Source organism: Clarias gariepinus, chromosome 14, assembly GCF_024256425.1.
Source record: "Clarias gariepinus isolate MV-2021 ecotype Netherlands chromosome 14, CGAR_prim_01v2, whole genome shotgun sequence".
Taxonomy (NCBI): domain Eukaryota; kingdom Metazoa; phylum Chordata; class Actinopteri; order Siluriformes; family Clariidae; genus Clarias; species Clarias gariepinus.
In genome coordinates, this window is record NC_071113.1 from 19,564,635 (window position 1) to 19,583,637 (window position 19,003).

The 19,003-nt window shown below is 39.4% G+C and overlaps 1 protein-coding gene across 1 annotated transcript; it reads right to left on the reverse strand.

The window, feature by feature from the left end:
- Positions 1-9,767: 9,767 nt before the first annotated feature.
- On the reverse strand, positions 9,768-18,661 carry LOC128541613 (serine/threonine-protein kinase H1 homolog). Its single transcript, XM_053512113.1, has 3 exons — positions 18,408-18,661; positions 16,907-18,224; positions 9,768-10,088 (listed from the first exon to the last, which is right to left on the reverse strand). Exons 1-3 carry the CDS (start codon positions 18,659-18,661, stop codon positions 9,768-9,770), a joined length of 1,893 nt encoding a protein of 630 aa, XP_053368088.1.
- Between the last annotated feature and the right edge of the window lie 342 nt (positions 18,662-19,003).

Consider the following 19,003-nt stretch of genomic DNA (forward strand, 5'->3'; position numbering starts at 1 on the left):
GATCTACTTCAAGTTACAATATCAGAATTCAAGTGAATCTCAAAGGTTTACCTACACCAAGTTGATTGTCTTTAAACAAACTGGAAAAGTCCAGGAATGAACATAATTACTTTTGCCCTCCATCCCACTTGAAAATCTAATCAACTCAGCCAAGGAAAAAATGCAGACCAGCTGACCAACAGTTAATGGTATCACAAGTATCACAAGTATCTTTAAATGAGTGTATGCAAATATTAGTACCTTAGTGCCTTAGGTACATCAAATTCAACCAAACCCCACAAAAACAAAGGTTGTGTAAAATATTTACGTACATAAAGATAATTCTCTACATCAGCATGACAATGGCTGTTGTACTAGGACTGTGCTAAGACTGACATACAAATGGCCAAGTGATCACCAGCTCAGCTTTTGGCGGAATTCTCTCTCTCTCTCTGTTTGGCCATAATGAACAGCCCTGTCTATTAAGGAAAGAAGGGTGAGATTTACACTATACCAACTGTAAAGCATGGGGTGGCAGCATTATGCTTTGTGGTTGTTTTGCATGGAAATGGGACTGGTATTCTTTAAATTAACTACAGTAGGTCATCATCAGAATTATCTAGAAATCTTGAATAAACACAAAATCTAAAAGTTAAAACACGGCAACTAGGATTTCCAGCAGGATAGTGGTACATAGCATATCTCCAAAGTTGACATAAAATGGATTTAAAAGTTCAAAGTAAAAGTATAGAAGAGGCCAAAACATATCCTCACTCTGAAGTGTGTATGTGAGTAAAGAGGACCATAATCATGACTAAGTTACATTAAATTCTGAGAGGAAAAATGGGCGGAGATTACAGCAAAGTATTGTATAAATCATATGGAAGGCTAGCCCTACAGCCTGAAGCACAAAGCAAAGTTTGTGTAATACCTAAATAATGCAAACATAAGCTGAAATTAATATATCCCTGAGCTATGATATTGAAAGTTTATGAAATAAAATAGATGCCCTAACTGACTTAAAACAGTAAATGTGTGGTCAGTGTGAAAATTTGAATGTGGCTTTAGGAAGTGTTTATAAACCTTTGGCCTCAGCTGTACAGTGGGAATTGTGCACTGTAAAGTAAAAGTACAGTAGTTCCCATTTTATTGTTATTATTATTTTTGCAAAATACTGTCTAAAAGAGTCATGTTCTTAATCTCGGTTTCTACTTTCCCTTCCCTTTCTTTCTCTTGTTCTCCCTGCTTTACATTTTCTTTGCCACCCATTTAGCAAATTCACAACAGTTTCAGTTTCAGTTTTCTCAAATGACAGTAAAACAATCACTGTTGAATTTAGTTTAAGTGTTGCCAGGTTGGTGTTCAGGATTTCATTTCAAAACTGGACAAATCCTGTCCAAACACACACAAAAACACCCACACACACTTGACAAACTATCCATGTGTGCAGCTTGTTTTTGACATTATTAGTAAGCTAGCAAATGAATGCCATGCTACATTAAATCCCAAGTCTTACATTAACCTCTTTTAACCTATCCTAACTTCATCTTTCAATCACTTTCACATCTATCATATATTCTTGTTACTGTGCAACATTTACCAGTCAAAGAGAGATGATATCCATTCTGTACAAGCAAGTTGCATAAATAATAATAATGCCATTTATACATTTTACATACACTATATGGCTTAAAATTTGTTGATCATCATATGCATATGTAGACCTTCCCTAAGCTGTTGCCACCATTTTGAAAGCAGGCAATTGTATAGAATGCATTTGCAATTTACATTCACTGGAGCTATGAGGCCCAAACCTGTTTCATCAAGACAATGCCATGCTGTGTGAGGTGCATGAAGGCATGGTTTACCCAGGTTGGAATGGAACAGTCTGACTGGCATACATATATGAAAAATTTATATAAAATGTGCAAACAAACAAACAAACAAACAAACAAAACCAGAAAAGTATTATGTGAAGCCTATGGAACACCACCCAAAATGTTTGGCTGACATTATTAAATTCCTGATCTTAACCACAATTTATCCTTTGGAATGTACTTAACTAGTCATATAGTGTGGTTAATAACTTGTGAAAATCATGGCATATCATCACATTTTTTCATTTGTTGCACAACATCAACAAAACCAAAAAATCTAAGTGGAAATTCACCCAACCTGGCAACACCGAGTTCTATGCTCTGCACCACCTCGTGGTCTGCAGTGGAAGTGCTCATGACTCTAGCTGTCTGGAATTTGTGTTTGAGTTTTATTATGATATAGGAAAGAAGAGCATACCATTTGTCTATTTGACTGACAGAGTGTGAGATAAAAACACTAATATAACTTAAGTGTGACATTTAGATATTATGGACTAATAAGGTGATAGGAACTATAAATAAAAGCAGGCTGCTGAAATCTGCCTCTGGGTGGCAATGCTGCACTACATGAGACGGCAGCATCTTTTCAGCATGTGTTAGTGTCCCATGGCAATAAAGAAAATGAAAACAAATACATAACCATATAGATGTATATACTGCCATATATTGGTTTGACTACATAATGACTGAATATATGAATACACATTGTAATGTCACAGCAGAGTAGCTGAGCACATCTATTTATTAATGCTGATTTTTTCCATACACATATTTTGCGCTCAAATAAATCTACATTAGAGGTTTATTGTTGGCCTAAGACATTACAGTCTCACATATCACATACAAAGGAAAATGCCCAAACACTTTAAAGCATTTCCATCACACCCACAACTTAATTTATTTTATCCTTTTGGTAATGGGAAAACATGATCTTGCTTATTATTGCAGAAGAGTAATTGGCATTTAGGTGCCATACTAAAGCATCCCACTTTTTCTGCCTCAAAAGGAAGACTATTTCACCCAGAATGTCCATCTCTAACAACATGTTAAATTTATTTTCTTTCATTTACAAGCCATTTTTGGTTCTAAGAATGTTCAATCTGTCAAGTTTGAATGTTCTAATATATATTGAAAATTAAAATTCTGACATCACATATTTAATTGCTATATTGTCATTATGAGTCTTCAAGAGCATCTCATCTCATTTAAGTATATGAATTCTCAAACAGATATGGTCTCAATGTGTGTCACAGATGGCGAGTACTTGTAAAAAAAATAGGTTCAGTAAAGGCCTGTATGCCATCCTTGATTTTTGATAGTTGACAGAAGTTTAATAATGCCCTGAAATAGTGTGGCTGACATTTTAGTGATGAGTTAGGGAGCAGGTGGGGTGATGTGTGAAAGTGTGATTGGAGGCTGACTGGAAATGATTCAGGTAAAGGAAAAAAATGTTATACGTTTAAGGGGTTATCATAGGGCCACCATCTTGAAGAGGATACAATAATAACGTGTATATTGTCATTTCTCGTCAAAAGCACCTTAGGGCAATATTGAAAAAACACACTGAAACCTGCAAGTGAAAAATGCCAGCAAGGCCACCCTTCACATATTCTCCAACTACTAAATACACAATAATATCATTGCAATACTGGGCTTGCAAGTATTTCTTTGAACTTGTCTTTATTTGCAAAAATGGCAAAGTATAATTAAAAAGCATCCATCTCAAATAGAAGACCACATCAAGAATTTGGTTAAAAACCTTTAGATGATTATTGGTCTTCTGACATGGATCAATTGTTTAACTGATAATTTGAGTTTATGCTGAAGAATTCTAAGATCTTTGTTCTGAAAACAAAGATCATCTTATTTATTTATTACTCATCTTTATTATTATTACATTCACTTTCCATCCACAGTTTGGTTAGCATAGGCTTCATAGAGTTGAATCCTTACATTTACACCTCCAAACATGCCTCTGGTCAAACCACTTCATGAACAAAAATCTTTCTTTGTCCTTCTGGGCAGGTGCACACTTTAGTCGAGTTCGAAAGTTTTGATTTTGGAGCAAGGGCATCTTTTTTAACAGTAGTCCATGAATCTTTCAATCCATGGAGATTTAAAACTTGCTTTATTGCAAACAGTGACAATAATATTCCAGCAGCTTCCAGTTTATGTCAGGCTTGTGCCTTGTTGGTTCCTGGGATGTTCCTGTTCATCTAAACCAATTTCTTTATTGCTGGAGACAGTCTGGGTCATTTCCAGATATTGGCAATGTGTACACCCCCAACGATTTGTCCTTTTACATTGGTTTGAACAGATCATGCAATGTTCACTGGACCACAGGCAGTCCCATTGACATATGATCCAGATCTATGCGGTGACAACCTAACCCATCGCTCTATAGTGCTGCTGATTTCAGTAATACTTGATGACCCTTTATTCACAAACAAAAATCATTACTGATTGATATGGTACAATACTGTACCATATGGTGCTGAGATAAGGCTTGGAAATGCAGGACTGGAACCAAAAGCGCTTGCTCATGAGTCATGAATTAAACGGCACTACAAACCAGTGGGCAACAGTGTGCCACCAGGTTTCCAGTTCTGGTCAAAAGAAAGTGCGGAGTAGTAATGAATGTGCCTCTACCCCATAGCAACATGAGGGAAAAAAACCAAGACAAAGAACAGCAGCAAGCTGTTATATCAAAATAAATCTGTCAAAAACTATGGAACGCTGAGTCCATCTCACCTATGTATTGCTGTTTCCTCACTCCACTTGTTCTTCTCTTGCAAATTATAATTTGTCTTTCTGACCTCACACACTCGACTCTGCATCATGACGTGCCTCAAAAGTGCCCACATTGACAAGATGATTGAAGAGGCTGCTACTGCTTATCAGAGCCACAGTTTTCCAGGAGAGAAAGGTTACAGTAGAGGGTAGAAGCAGCTGCTCAGTTGTTTTGTTGTAAAGGATCTTATCTACAAAGGCCACAAATACATGGCAGTAAAAAAAAGTACAATTGGGCTTGTGCAGGTTCATAGACTGAAATACAACACAAGGCTGTGCAAAAAGCATGCAATCATACGTTCATCTGTTTATCATAATCACCAAGTGTACGAATATTAAGGATTGTCAAAAAAAAAAAAGCAAACAAACAAATAAACTGAATAATTTACATTCTGTATATATGTTTATATATAATTGGCACACTTTAGTCCAAATAAACCATTGTTGAAAACAATTAACACCACTACCACTTGGTCATGCTCAAAAGTTAGTACCACCTGTTTTAATTAAATTAGTTTTTTGTGTTAAAACATAATACAGCTGATCATAGTCGGTTTTAGTATTAGACAAATACAGCCTCAAATAAATAACAACATATATCTTTTTATTCACATTGCCAATATGTATTTAATGAAAAAAAAAATTATAAACATATGTCCAATATTAAGTCATCTCTTACTGCTGCTACAGGATGTAAGAGGGTAAGTTGCAGCCAGATGCTGCTAATCATCAACCCTTGATTAATTGATCAACAGCAGGTGTGCAGACCTCTATTGAAGCAGAATGTTTGCCATTTTGCTGGTCTGGAACATTCAGGTGTCTGTTAACACAATGTCAAGAGGGAAAGACACAAGTGATGAGTCCTAGAAAAGCAATTGTTGCTGCACATCAATCTGGAAAAGGTTATAAAACCAATTTGTACAAAAAGTTCAATATTCCACAGTGAGAAAGATTATTTACAAGTGGAAAGCATTTAAGACAATTACCAATCTTTACAGAAGCGGATATCCCAGAACATTTATGCCAAGGTCAGATCATACAACGAGTTGCCAAGAGAAAGCCTATTCTGTCTAAAAAAAACATGGAAGGATTACTAAGGTTCTCAAAGCTATATCTGAACAAAGTACAAGGCTTCTGGAATAATGACCTATGGACAGATGAGACCAAAGTGGCTTGTTTGGCCTTATAATGCCCATTGCCATGTCAAATGTGGGGGAAACCAAGCAGTATCTCAGTGGAAACACCTCACACCCACTGTCAAGCACAGTGGAGAGGGGTTGATGATTTGGGCTTGTTTTGCAGTCACAGGACCAGGTTGCACTTTGCAATCATTAAGATGACCTCAAACTCTGGTGTATTCAAGAGGCAAATGTGAGGTGCCTAGTCAAAGTCCAGACCTCAACTTAATTGACTTGCTGTGGTGGGACCTTAAGAAAGCTGTGCATGATAGATTCCCAAAAACCTCAACAAACTGAAGCACTGTTGCAAAGAAAAATGGGCCAAAATTCCTCCACGATGGTGTGAACGACTTATAAAGCCATACAGGAAACAATTACCACAAGTTATTGCTGCTAAAGGTGGATCTACAAGCAATTAAATCATGGAGTATTTTCTGTTGCCCACATTTTCTTAATTTTGGCTTATTTTTTTGTTAAATAAATAATGGCACGATGAAAACGTTATGTTGTTCTTCTGTTGTATATCCACACTGCTGTATTTGCCTAAAAAGAAGACCCACTGTAATCAGATGACTTTGAATGCTTTTCACTAAAACACAGAATAAAAAGAAAAATTGAGCATGACTGTATGTTGGATTATTATCTCATAGGAAAGGTCTAGCCGTACAAATCAGGCACATAACACTCACGATACAATTCGATGTATTTAGAGATTGACTTGAGTTTTGCACAAGGTGACAAAGATCGTTGGGCCTTGCTTACTATTGCTTTAGTTTCACTTGATGGAACATTAGTGGGTTTATCTGCTCATGACATATGTTTAGTCAGAGCCAACAAAATTTCACACTCCACTCAAAGTGTAACATTAAGTGGAGTGTATTAGAATTAAACTGGGTGTCCAGGTGCTAGGATAGATTAAATATATGCCTGGTAAAATAAGCTTTTTAACAGCAGAGACTCATAACTGTTCATTTATGGTGTATGTGTAAAATAAGCTAAAAATGTAAATGCATTGTAAGAGGCTCAGTGATTTGAAAGTTCTTTTATGGTTCAGATACACTTACACATGCACAGCTGTAACCACTGTTGCATCCTCTAAAGCTGTTGTTGAATGATGTATGTGTATGAATGTTGTTCTGCAGTAGCAGCATCGAGCCCTTGGGTTTCTGAAGATGATGTCTGGGACACTTCTAAGCTATAAGAGTGTTTGTTATGTCTCAGTACCCCCAGCTGGGCTGAACTGAGCTGAATGCACAATCCTCCATCAGCAAGAACAGACTTTGCACAGAAACACACTTCACAATGTCTCCTTCCTCTTGTCTGCGTAATAATAAGTGAGATGGGGGCATACTCAAACGGATGACGGAAATGGAATGGCCTTCTGAAAGTAACCCATATAAAACACAAAAAACACAAGTGCTGCAGGAAATGAGAGACCTATTCACATTGTCCAAGTCCATAACCAAGAAACTTTCCAGCATCTGGAAGCCTGAACAAGGCATTCACAGAGAAAAAAACTGTGCAGGTCACTTAACAATGGCTTCTAAATCATGATAATTTTCAGAGAATCGATGTTCTGTTGAAGGACTTTGAGTGTAACATTGAGTGATATTTTGCTCTTAGCTGTCCTTTGCTGACTTCTGCTGAAGTATCTCAATGTCGAGTTTGTTATTCGACATGCTATTGTAAGGGTATTATGTATGTATGGGTTCATAGGGGATTGACAGAAAACCAGCAATGAATTAAAATGACAAGTGCTTATACAGTATTCTGTAGGGTCACACCATACAACAGCTTCCTGCATTTCCCTGATCACAACTGCCCTACTGAAAGCACACCAAGAATGGTTAAGCTATAATAATATACTGTAACACATTTGTAACATAATGACATATTTGTGTTGTATTCCTAAATAAAGATTTTTTAAAATTGTAATTGTTTTATTACATTTTAGTTTAAAAACATTGAATATGATATTATAACAAACATTTCAGTAAAATTAATCAATTGACTACAATTATCTCTATTAATCTTGGTCTATCTATTTAGGAATCATACATCCAAGTTCAGAAACATCTTCCCTCCTCTATTTCATTTTTAAAAAGAAAAAGGACCCAAACCTTAAGGCACATATTTTAATTATATCAATAAACAATATATAGATTAATTAGGAATATGAATTTTACAGCATCCTATATTACTGTATTTACAAATGCAAACAGTTTTTATTTAATAATTAGTAAATAAGAGATATTTAACCAATTGCAATTTCATTTTTAAGTCGTGGAAGATCTATGACACGTTAGTTCCTGGTATCACTTTTTATTGCTTATCACTTATACTTTTATTATTATAAGCTATCATTCCCATACCAGCTCTATCTTATCTTTCTGTTAAATTTAATAAGACAAAAAAAAATGCTTCTTCATATTAGTAAGAAACTTTACAGTTCTCGACCATGAAGACTCTCATACACAGTCCATACACAATTTTTATTCTGATTGTGTGTACTGTCTAGCCAGCCTCTGACCATCAGATCAGTGCATTCCAAAGCCTGTAGTTTCAAAAAAGTTTGACTAAGAGAAAAAAAAATCAGATCTGTCTACTTTTAAATAAACTATTTCACAACAATGCTGTTTAAAACATAAATAGAACTGGAGGATCGTCTTGCCTAAGGTGCTATTCTGACAGATCCAAAAAGAGAAGATACATAAAGAGATTAAGAGAAGAATCCAGTAGATAATGCAATATCCCTGCCAGAGTCATCCATTACAACTGAGGCACCTACAGTACTGTAGCTTATAGTCAGATCCAGTAAGTGACAAATACTAAAACTCATTCAAATCATCAAAGTGTGCAACATTTGATGTTCAGAGGGATTTATGATGACGTATTATCCTGAACTAGTGTTTGTAATTCCTGTCCAGCAGGGGGCAATAGTTTCTTGTTTATTTTTTAAAAGAGTTTTATAATGGCTGCTTGCCAGTGCTAACCCAGTGGCTGAGCTTTTTCGTAACTGAGGAAAAACTGAGAATATTCCTCTCACACCAGAGTGTGATAATATCTAGTTCAAATTGTATATGATAGATTTCTGTTGTATTCAAAGTATAGCACATGAAAAAAACTACTTTATCTAGGTTTGTCTCATTTGCTTCGAGTTCAGTCACAGCTAAATTCTTACCTAATTGCTGGCTCACCTGTACTCTGTCTCACAGCTGAGCATGGTTTATTGTGCTCTCTTTCAATCCCAGTCATAAATGGCTGTGGCATTACCAGCCAGGAAGGAAGAACAAATAATTGGGGTTACTTCATGGGAGTGCAATTCCTAAAGCCATTTAAGCAATGGACCATCTGGACTGTTAAATGTTCCAAATACAGTTGCCACACTGACCAAAACGGCTCTGCAGCTGAAGTAAGGCACGTGCAAGAATGTGTTATTTAGTCAAACAGCACATCTTTAGCAGACATTTTATTTTTTATTTAAATAACAGGTGCTCTGTTTGAATGATTTCATAATTCAGTTTATTTACTCGTCCAGGCAATGCTAGTAAGTAAAAATACTTACTATACTTACAATATTTCATTGTACAGCAATGAAATAATATGCAATTTGCAGTTAGGATACATTTGACCCTATATGCATTATACAAAAGCAAACAGAAAAGCTTCCAATAACTATTACCAACTGGTTTTCTATAACTATTTTAATACAAGATTTGTATTAGAATAGTTTTATGCAAAGTATTTGTCTATTTTTGTATACTTCATAAATAGTTAATTCAGAAGAATTTAATATGACTAAACCTCTGACAAGCTCTTCAGTGAGTATTATGTGGTGACATTGTTCTGTACTTTAAAGAGTACTGCACGGCATTGCAACACTGTATAGCTTCAGCTGTTTCTAAGGTACACAAAACTTCAAACTTTTAATTTGTTAACAGATTTAAGCAGTCACTGCCACACTGTGCTGAGCTCTGTTGGTTAATAATTGCCTAGAATCAGAACGTAATTGTGACCTAGAACTCATGACAGATCGTGACTCAGTGGCGGAATATGAACTGGAGCTGTTTTTAGAGGCACGTGAAGCCCGCTGACGGAGATTTTGTGATATCGGCCGATGAAGGTTCATGTTAGAGGAGCAGGCAGCCTTGTTAAGCAGCCATGGGTGTCTTAAAGCTTGCTCTGCAGTCATTCGTTGCTGAGGGTTGACATTCAGCAGACACTCTATGAAGTCTTTGGCCTGGTTAGAGATTGAGTTCCATGGCTGGATGAAAGACAGAGAGGGAGGTTAGAGAGGGATTAATCGATTTCCAAAGCCTTGTAGGTTCCAAAAACAATGTGCCTGCTTTAACATTCCTGACACAATAAAAATTTGCTCAATTAAGAAATGAATTGGACAAGGTGTATTAGAAGGGGAAACCAGAATTAACTGCATAAGAATATTTCATGTAAATGTTAATTAGCATGCAAACAATCTATTCTGTGTAGAAGAAATTGATGCATTTTTTTTTACACATAAATTGAAAAGTGTAAGCAAGAGTAACCTTAGGTAAATTTGACCTGCTGCCAAGAGCAGCATGTAATTAATTTTCTTCTACCTCAAAAAAAAAAAAGAAATTTGTGAAACACAGATTAACTACACCTTGCTTAACATTGCATGCCCAAATACCAATTACTCAAATCAGTTCTGTTTAATATGAACACGCTGATAGGAACATTTTTATAGCAGACACCACTAACACTTACAGCTCACAAGGATTGTAGCTGCTTCAACATTTAATCTCTCAGTTTTTTGTAAGTTTTTTCATTTAAGTTTAACATGTCAGCTCTTCATTATATTGTGGCGTGGGCGGGGCGGCGGCTGACGACCAGCATGCCTTGCGGGGATGTCGGTGTGTGTTCACCATGTTGGGGAAAGGTGTTTTGGTTAGTGGCTTAGGCCCTGCTGTTGTGTGAGGGGTGTGTGACGTGTGAAATGTGCTCCAGTTCAAGCTAGTGGTGAATTGGATGTAGGCTCCTGAGTGAAGGTGCTGCTCATGCCTTACATGCTGTGTGCTTAATAAAGTACTCCCAGCCATTGCATTGGGTAGCAAATAAGCTCACTCGTCTCTCCAGCATTCTTCCCGGCGTAGAAACGCTACATTGGTGTCAGAAGTGGGATGGAGAATAACGGGTTCGAGCGCACAAAGGAAGACCTTCTAAAAATCCAAGCGGGCCGCTGAGTAGCGGAGCGACTACTCGCGCAGAAGAAGCGCTTTTCTGGCGGAGCTAGCGCGAGCACACCACGTCAACCAACGCGGAGCGGGAAGCAGAAAATCCTGGCGCTGGATCTCAGGGCGGAGGCTGGTGCTGCGCAAGCGCCGGAGCAAGATACAGCTCTGTGCGCCGTTAGCCGGCAAAGCGACCTGCTGCTGCGCGAGGCCGAGCGCGCTGAGCCCATATCGGCGGCACATCGCGGCGGAAGAGCCGAGCGACCGCCCGCAGCTCAGTGGCGCTCGGTTCGTGAACCTAGCCGGGGACAGGGCTACCCGTCGCGGCTAGGCAACGAGCAGCTCTCCGACGTTTCACGGCGAGGCGACGGCAAGGAGGCGCTGCGCGAGGTCGAGCGCGCTGAGCCCATAATGGCGGCACATCACGGCGAAAGAGCCGAGCGACCGCCCGCAGCTCAGTGGCGCTTGGTAGGTGAACCTAGCCGGGGACAGGGCTACCCGTCGCGGCTAGGCCTCGACACCGCTTCCGAGATTCCGCGACGACGCCGAGGCCAGGGACCGCCGGACTACCGCTGCAAGGTTCTCAGGCCTGAGGGACAGCGTACACCAGCAGCCGCTAAACTAGCGCCGGGTGGACAGTTGGGGAGCCCCGCGGGGCTTTACATCGACTGTGTGCCGGACGGCGTCTTACTGCGGGCGCTCGTGGACACCGGCTCCACTGTTTCCCACGGGTTGTGGAACTGTGAACCGCTCATCGCCAGGCAGAAGGGCCCCACCCAGCGCTCGCGGGCACCGCAGCAAGACTTTTGGGTGGGGGCACCTATGGGGCGAATGGGCGTGGACACTCACAGCCAGCTCGGCTCTCCGATGTCATCTACCGGGTGCGGTTGGCAGGGCGGGCACGAGTTTTGCCCCACCGGGACCGTCTTGCGCCTCACCAGCCGCACGCCGGGGAACCATCGAACTCTGGAGGCCGGACCGCCTCAGGGCTACATTCGCGTTCACCCCTCACCTGCCAAAGGACGCCGGCGTTCCCACCGCCAGCGCCGACCGCCTCCACGCCTCCGAAACGGAGTTCGTCATGGTGACCAGGGACGGTCACAGCTCGGGTGGGGGCAGTGTGGCGTGGGTGGGGCGGCGGCTGACGACCAGCATGCCTTGCGGGGATGTCGGTGTGTGTTCACCATGTTGGGGAAAGGTGTTTTGGTTAGTGGCTTAGGCCCTGCTGTTGTGTGAGGGGTGTGTGACGTGTGAAATGTGCTCCAGTTCAAGCTAGTGGTAAATTGGATGTAGGCTCCTGAGTGAAGGTGCTGCTCATGCCTTACATGCTGTGTGCTTAATAAAGTACTTCCAGCCATTGCATTGGGTAGCAAAAAAGCTCACTCGTCTCTCCAGCATTCTTCCCGGCGTAGAAACGCTACAATATCTAAATAAAACAGCTAGAAGATGATTTATCTTAAATGCCACTGAATGCAAACAGCATTGCAACTTAAATGAAGCAGGGATGATAAGATGTGAGATTCAACCCAGATTCACCACACAAGCATCATCACACACGGTGACATTCTCGCCTTGCCACCATCTGAATGTGGGAACATTAGTCAATAAATGTCACTAATTCTTAATATTCTTAAAAGTTTCTCTATTTTTTCCCCTTAAGAGTTAAAGAATAGCAGGTAATGTGAAAAAGGAATAACTAAAACTGTAGAAACAAAAACAACAGGCCTAAATGTAGAGTAGAACTAGACCAAGCCTGCACTCAGCCAGCGCTTTTAATAATCTCCTTCCTCCTACACTTTATACTGACTAACCTTGGCAATTAAGTGGTGAGTTGAATCTGAAGTCTTTCCCATGAGTGCCAAGAGTACTGAACCGGAACACCAGTAATGCAGTCTACATAATGGGCAAAAGCCATCATAACAGAATAGTCACTTGAGTGTAAACAAAAACATCATAACGCTTCTCACCAAATCATATCACTGTACTAACTGTACTTCATCTTTTATTATTTAGGTTTTTACTGTTTTCCCACCCACCAAAACATATATAACCCCCCCAAAAAATATATATAATAATATATATATAATAATAAATGCATGAATGCATGAATGAATGAATAAAATAAAATAAATAAAATCAGCACACTTTGGTAGATAAGAGCACCAGCAGCTTGCATACCCCAAGTTTGAGCATATCTATTCATCTTAAGTAAATACTTTATCCTAATAAGGGTCATAGTGGATGAAGCTTATAACAGAAATGCTGTGTGAAATGGTAATATGGCAGTTGAGGATAAGATGAGAGTTCATTGTAGGGTGCCAAGCGCAAACACATCCACCCACACACATTCACACATAGAGAAATTTAGCACAGTCAATCCACCTACTGGCATGTTTTTGAAAAATATGAGGACACTGGCAAGCCCAGACAAAATCCACATGGACAATATTAAAACATGTTATGGTCCACACAGCCAGTAACCCCAAGTCAGGATTGAACCAGGGAACCTTGCTGTGAGGTTGCAAATGTTACTTGCTTCACCACCACCATGCCACCCATCACTGTGTCAAGCAGTATGTCAACATTGCATTCCAAAATAGCGACACACTATTTAGAACAGAAGTGTGTGGTTTGGAATGCAGCCTGAAATGGGTTTTGTAGCAGACACATCAATATTTAGCAGTAGTACTATCTAAAGTGGTCGTATTCATTAAAAGCAATGAAAAGCCCGATTGTCTACTTTTTGTCTTCTCAAATAGCGCTAAATACAGATTAAAAGTTAAATTAGTTCCTAAAACTGTCTCTGGTATTGCTTTTGTGTTAAGTGGTTACTGTTAAGACTAGTGTGTAGGTGGGAATAGGTGGGAAATTATGTTACAGGTCCACAACCACCAGAGTACATCTTTTTCTTTAATAGATAATGCTGTATTTTTGGATTAGTAACCGCATTTAACCTTACTACATACACATACATTTTGGTGGTAAAAATGTTCATTTGATGTAGAGCTGGAAAATCAGCAATATGCAAGGGACTCGAATTCATGGCATGATTTTCACTTATGGATTCCATAGTGCAGCAGTATACAGTATTACACCAGGATTAGTATTATTGATTACTGGAAAACATTATCAACCTATGAGGCAGTTATTACTACATATTTGTATAGGTAAAGTAGTAATTGGGACGTTTAATGACACATAGACAATTTATGCTGAGTATGGTACGAAAATATAGCCACTCTACTGTACAGCAGTATAAACACTTAAGCTGTTATTTTTAATACACTCCCAAAATATTTGCAGTGTTCTGGAGGTTGAGTCATGTCAGTTGGACTCCTTTATGTTGGTTTGAAACATTTGGCTACACATCCAGTCAGACGGGATATGCTACTGGGATGAGTAGTGAAACGACTAAACTTGCAGAAACGCACATGAAAAGTTATACTAAGCAGAAAAGCCTGGTTTACATATCTATGCACCCCCCCCCCCATCTCTATTTCTCACACACACACACACACACACACACTCTCTCTCTCTCTCTCTCTCTCTCCCTCTCTCTCTCTTTCTCTCTCTCTCTCACACACACACACACACACACACACGCAAAGATTCTTTCTTGCATAGTAATGACAATTAATCATCCATGAAATTGACAATTGCAAGCCTGTTTCTGATGAATGGAATTCAAAGAGCAGGCTTTACTCACACACATACCCGCACACACACATAAAGCACACACACACACACACACACACACACACACGCACTGGCCAATTTCAGAGAGAAAAATACAAAACCATAAGTCATTCTATGTCATTTCTCCCTGCAAAGGCAAGTACCATTAATATGTTAGAAAAAGAGGGGGAAAGTAGAAAAAGAAAAGTCTAACATCAATAAAACATCGAGAGAGATGAGTGACTAACTCTGGCCTGCTCATCCATCATCTTCCATTCTCTGTCTTGCTGAATGGTTGCTCATTCATCAGTTTAAATATCTGATCTGAGATGAGGGCCTAAATGTATGTTTAAAAAAACAACAACAATGTACTCTTAATTCCTCACCACAACACATAGTAAAATAAGTGTTATTATTTTATTCGTCCGGGAGCTTTTTTCACTTACCTTGCATTTCTGACACTTGTATAAAACAGCGATGGCTTGAACAACTAGATTAAATGTACTATTTGAGTAGAGAGATATGGAAGAACTGCAGTTGACGTTATTTGTTTTTCTGCAAGAGTGAAGCGATTTATCATAGTAGCTAGTCATAGTAGTGAACATTATTTCATAGCACTCAGGTGGAAATGAAATTGTGGATGTGAGTGTGTGTCAGCGTGTTGTGTGAAGGAGGTGATAAAAGCCTTAAGGCAATTCACAGCGTGTCACTTTTCTTTTGTCTCCTCTATCTGCCTTCTTTGCTCTTATCCCCTTCACCTCTTTTCTCACCTCGCACCGGGGAGGGCTAGGAGTTACACCTGGGGTTACACCTGAGATATACAGAGTACTGGTTGGATCAGGTACATCAAGGGTGTTTACACAGCTGACCACACACAAACGAGCGCACACTACTTGCCCTCTACTTTATGTGTGGATGTTTACTGGTCTCAGCTGACTGCTTCATTGCCTTTTTACAGCTGTCTTTTAACTGCATCCTTAACAGACCTACATAAATGGCAATTAACTACTTTGGGTAATTTACATTTCTGTTACACACAATCACTACTATATAGACATCTAATAGAAACTCTTTAAACTTTTAGCATGGTGTTCAGTCATTCACCTTAAAGCATTGTTTAGCATCTACAGGGAAATGAATAGTAAATGTATGTATTGTATTTGGTTTCAGATTACTATAAAAACCCCCAGAGATAGAAATGGATGCACTGTAATCATGGTCTATGAATTCTGGCTCTGACAGTTCTTCATCACAATTTAGAATTGGCCTCAACTAAAGATGCTCACAGGACCTTTTTTTACATTTTTTTTTACACTAATGTAACTATTATTTTGTTTGCATTATGTGATTTATGTTGTGTAACTTTTAAAAAATAACCAAATCAGAAGCTAACAACACATGTTAAATGTGGTCCTTTAGACGTCCCTTATGCTTTAATAACCTCTGCTATGTTGCGAGAAACCCTATGGGATTCGTCTCAAATAAATGCCTTTTCCGGAATGATGCAAGTTCTATTCATATCTGTATCCATGTGTTTGTACTAGTTTTTTAAAAATATTACCTGTTCATGCTGAATAATTTATTCAGATTTAAATTACATATTATTGCAACTTTTATCTTTAGGACACATGTCATGGTGGTGTACATAGGTCATTATCAGCAAGGAAAAAGAACGGTATAAATGTCTGGAGACTAGAGTCATTTATAAATAAATGAACTGTTGGACAGTTTGTGCTCCAGATGACATTGGATGTAACTATTAACCAATAATTCACTAGCAAGCTTTAACTATATGATAAAGATAAAAATAAATGTAAAATGTAGGTGGAATTTGCTTTGCATCATATTCTGTCCTTGCCCAAGGCTGCAAGTTTTAATGATGCCATATTGAAAATTCATATTTAAATATGATGCATCAATTGATGAATTTGGCCCATATTGTTTCTTGCAATGTCTTTCACAAATTAAGGCCCAGCTTTCTTTTTAGGTCTAACAAATATCACAAAAAGCATGCCTCCACAAAATAATGGCACTTAAAAGGATTTGTGTATTTACAATTTCACAGACCCACATCCACATGTCTGACCTTGCTGTTGTCTTACTCAGAGGTCTTAGTGGAGACCTTCAAGCAGCACAATTAAATTGAAACAGGGATACAGAGAGAAAAAGACAGCACATCATAGATCACTGCACTCACTTGGCCATGGAAGCTGTAGCTGCCTTTAAGAATTGCTGTGAAGAGACGAGGCCGGCTGCGTTGCTCGAAGGGCATGGAACCACTCAGAATGATGTAGGAGATCACACCCAAGGCCCACATGTCCACTTCACAGCCATATGTCCTACCAGCCACCATCTCAGGAGCCAGATACTCTGGGGTACCACATAGTGTCCTCAGTGTCCAGTCATGTGACTTTTGGCCTCCAGAACTAATTTTGGAATACTCCTTTTCTGTGCAATGAAGCACTGTGGATTTGTTATTGCATCTAGCAGCTCTGTCTGTTCCACCATTATCGCAATAATTTCGTCTTCTCTCTTTTAACTTGTCATGTGACAGTTGCATTTGTATGCACTGGGTAATTCTATCCTCTTTTCCTTCTGACATATTGAAGTTTCTATGTTTATAAGCTTCTAACCCATCTGTCTTGCTTTCCTCTCTGCAGGCATTTTGCCTTTTTTTGGTGCGCTCAGGAAAATTATACTGAGTACTGGTCATCTCATCCACCACCCCATCACTGCCCTTTTCCATTCCTTCAAATCCCAAGCTTTTATCTATTTCCCTTTCATCTCCTGTGCTGATCCCATTCTTATCTTTCCTCCCATCTCCTCTAATGGCCACAACTGTCCTCTGGCTGCTCTCATCTCTGGCTTTCCCACCACCTACTAATCCACAATTATCTTCAGCACCTTTATCCTTCCCCTCTACAAAATCACAACTATCGGCATCATCAGCAGCCCCATCATCTTCCCTGTCTGACCGAGCACAACCGCCAATGTCTTCACCAGTTCCAGCTACACAACTGCCCTCTGTTACCACATTAACACTTTCAACCAACTGGCTTTTTTTTTTACTCCAGCAGGCCAGGCCAAAATCTGTTATGAGTAGGCGTGAGTCCTTCCCTGGATGGTAGTATAGCAAGTTTTCTGGTTTCAAGTCCCGGTGAATTACTCCTAGTGCATGTATGTAGCGTAGTCCTCTGGACACCATAATAATAGCTTTAGTGGCATCACGTTCTGTGAAGGAGCCTTGAGAAATGACACGATCCAGCAGTTCTCCTCCCGTTGCCAGCTCGAGGACAAGATAAACACGATGAGGAGTTTCAAAAACCTCCACCAGACGAATGATGTTAGAGTGGCGGACCCTTCGTAGAATCCCAAGCTCGACATAACTTGTATCATGACTCTTGTGCCCTCTGACTTCTAAGAGTTTGATAGCAAAGGGCTGGTGTGTGTACCTGTGCTCAACACGCACCACATGGCTGAAGCTTCCCCGACCAATTAGAGCCTTGATTTCATACCTGAAAAATATCAGTCCTTGTTAAGAATTTTTCTTTTTTTTTTCTTAATTTTTCAACTTTTGTCCATCTCAAAGTATGCTTATGAAGCTGAATGGCTTAGTTCTGGTGCAAATTTGCCAATATAACATTAGAAATAATAATCTTAATTACTAACATAATTAAACCAAATAATGTAGCTAATACCTTGCAGTGATACGTGGATCAAACCTTGTCCGAAACGTGACCTCACACTTGTTTGCATGCCTGTTTCTACTATCAGTACAGTTGTTTCTTCTCTCATTGCTGCATCCACTCCACAGATGAGACTGTTTTTTATCCTTGCAAAGGTCTTTATCGAAGTTCTTGTTTTTGTTAGATTTTACTTTCATAAAACTAAAATACCCATGCTTCATGGGAGGCTCTGACATTAAACCTACTTTGCTAGAACTATTACCCATGGTTGATCTTCATTCCAAACAGTACAAGGCCCCAATGCGTTTAATTTAAAGAGCACAACTTCATGACTCCGTAAAAGAATCCAAAGATGTGGAACCACCCACATCAACTGCAATTGGTTAGTTACTGTATGTGTTCCTGACCCTAAAAGATCAGTGTAAATAAAAGTTAAATAGCATAGTTGTTAAAGTTGCTTTGTGTGTGAAGTCGCGTTACAGAGTCTGAACACCTACAATACCTGCAAATGGCACCCTCATGTTAACTGTTTGAGCCATTTGTTAGATTTGGGAAAGGTTCTCGTTTGGCAATTAGAAAAACAATTACTGTTGCACAAAAAGGAACCT

Coding starts and splice junctions, on each gene's coding strand:
- LOC128541613 (XM_053512113.1), bottom strand. CDS start 18,661: ATGGGTAATAGTTCTAGCAAAGTAGGTTTAATGTCAGAGCCTCCCATG. Junction 18,225..18,407: donor GATCCACGTATCACTGCAAG/GTATTAGCTACA, acceptor GATATTTTTCAG/GTATGAAATCAAGGCTCTAA. Junction 10,089..16,906: donor GCTACAGCTTCCATGGCCAA/GTGAGTGCAGTG, acceptor TCTTTCATCCAG/CCATGGAACTCAATCTCTAA.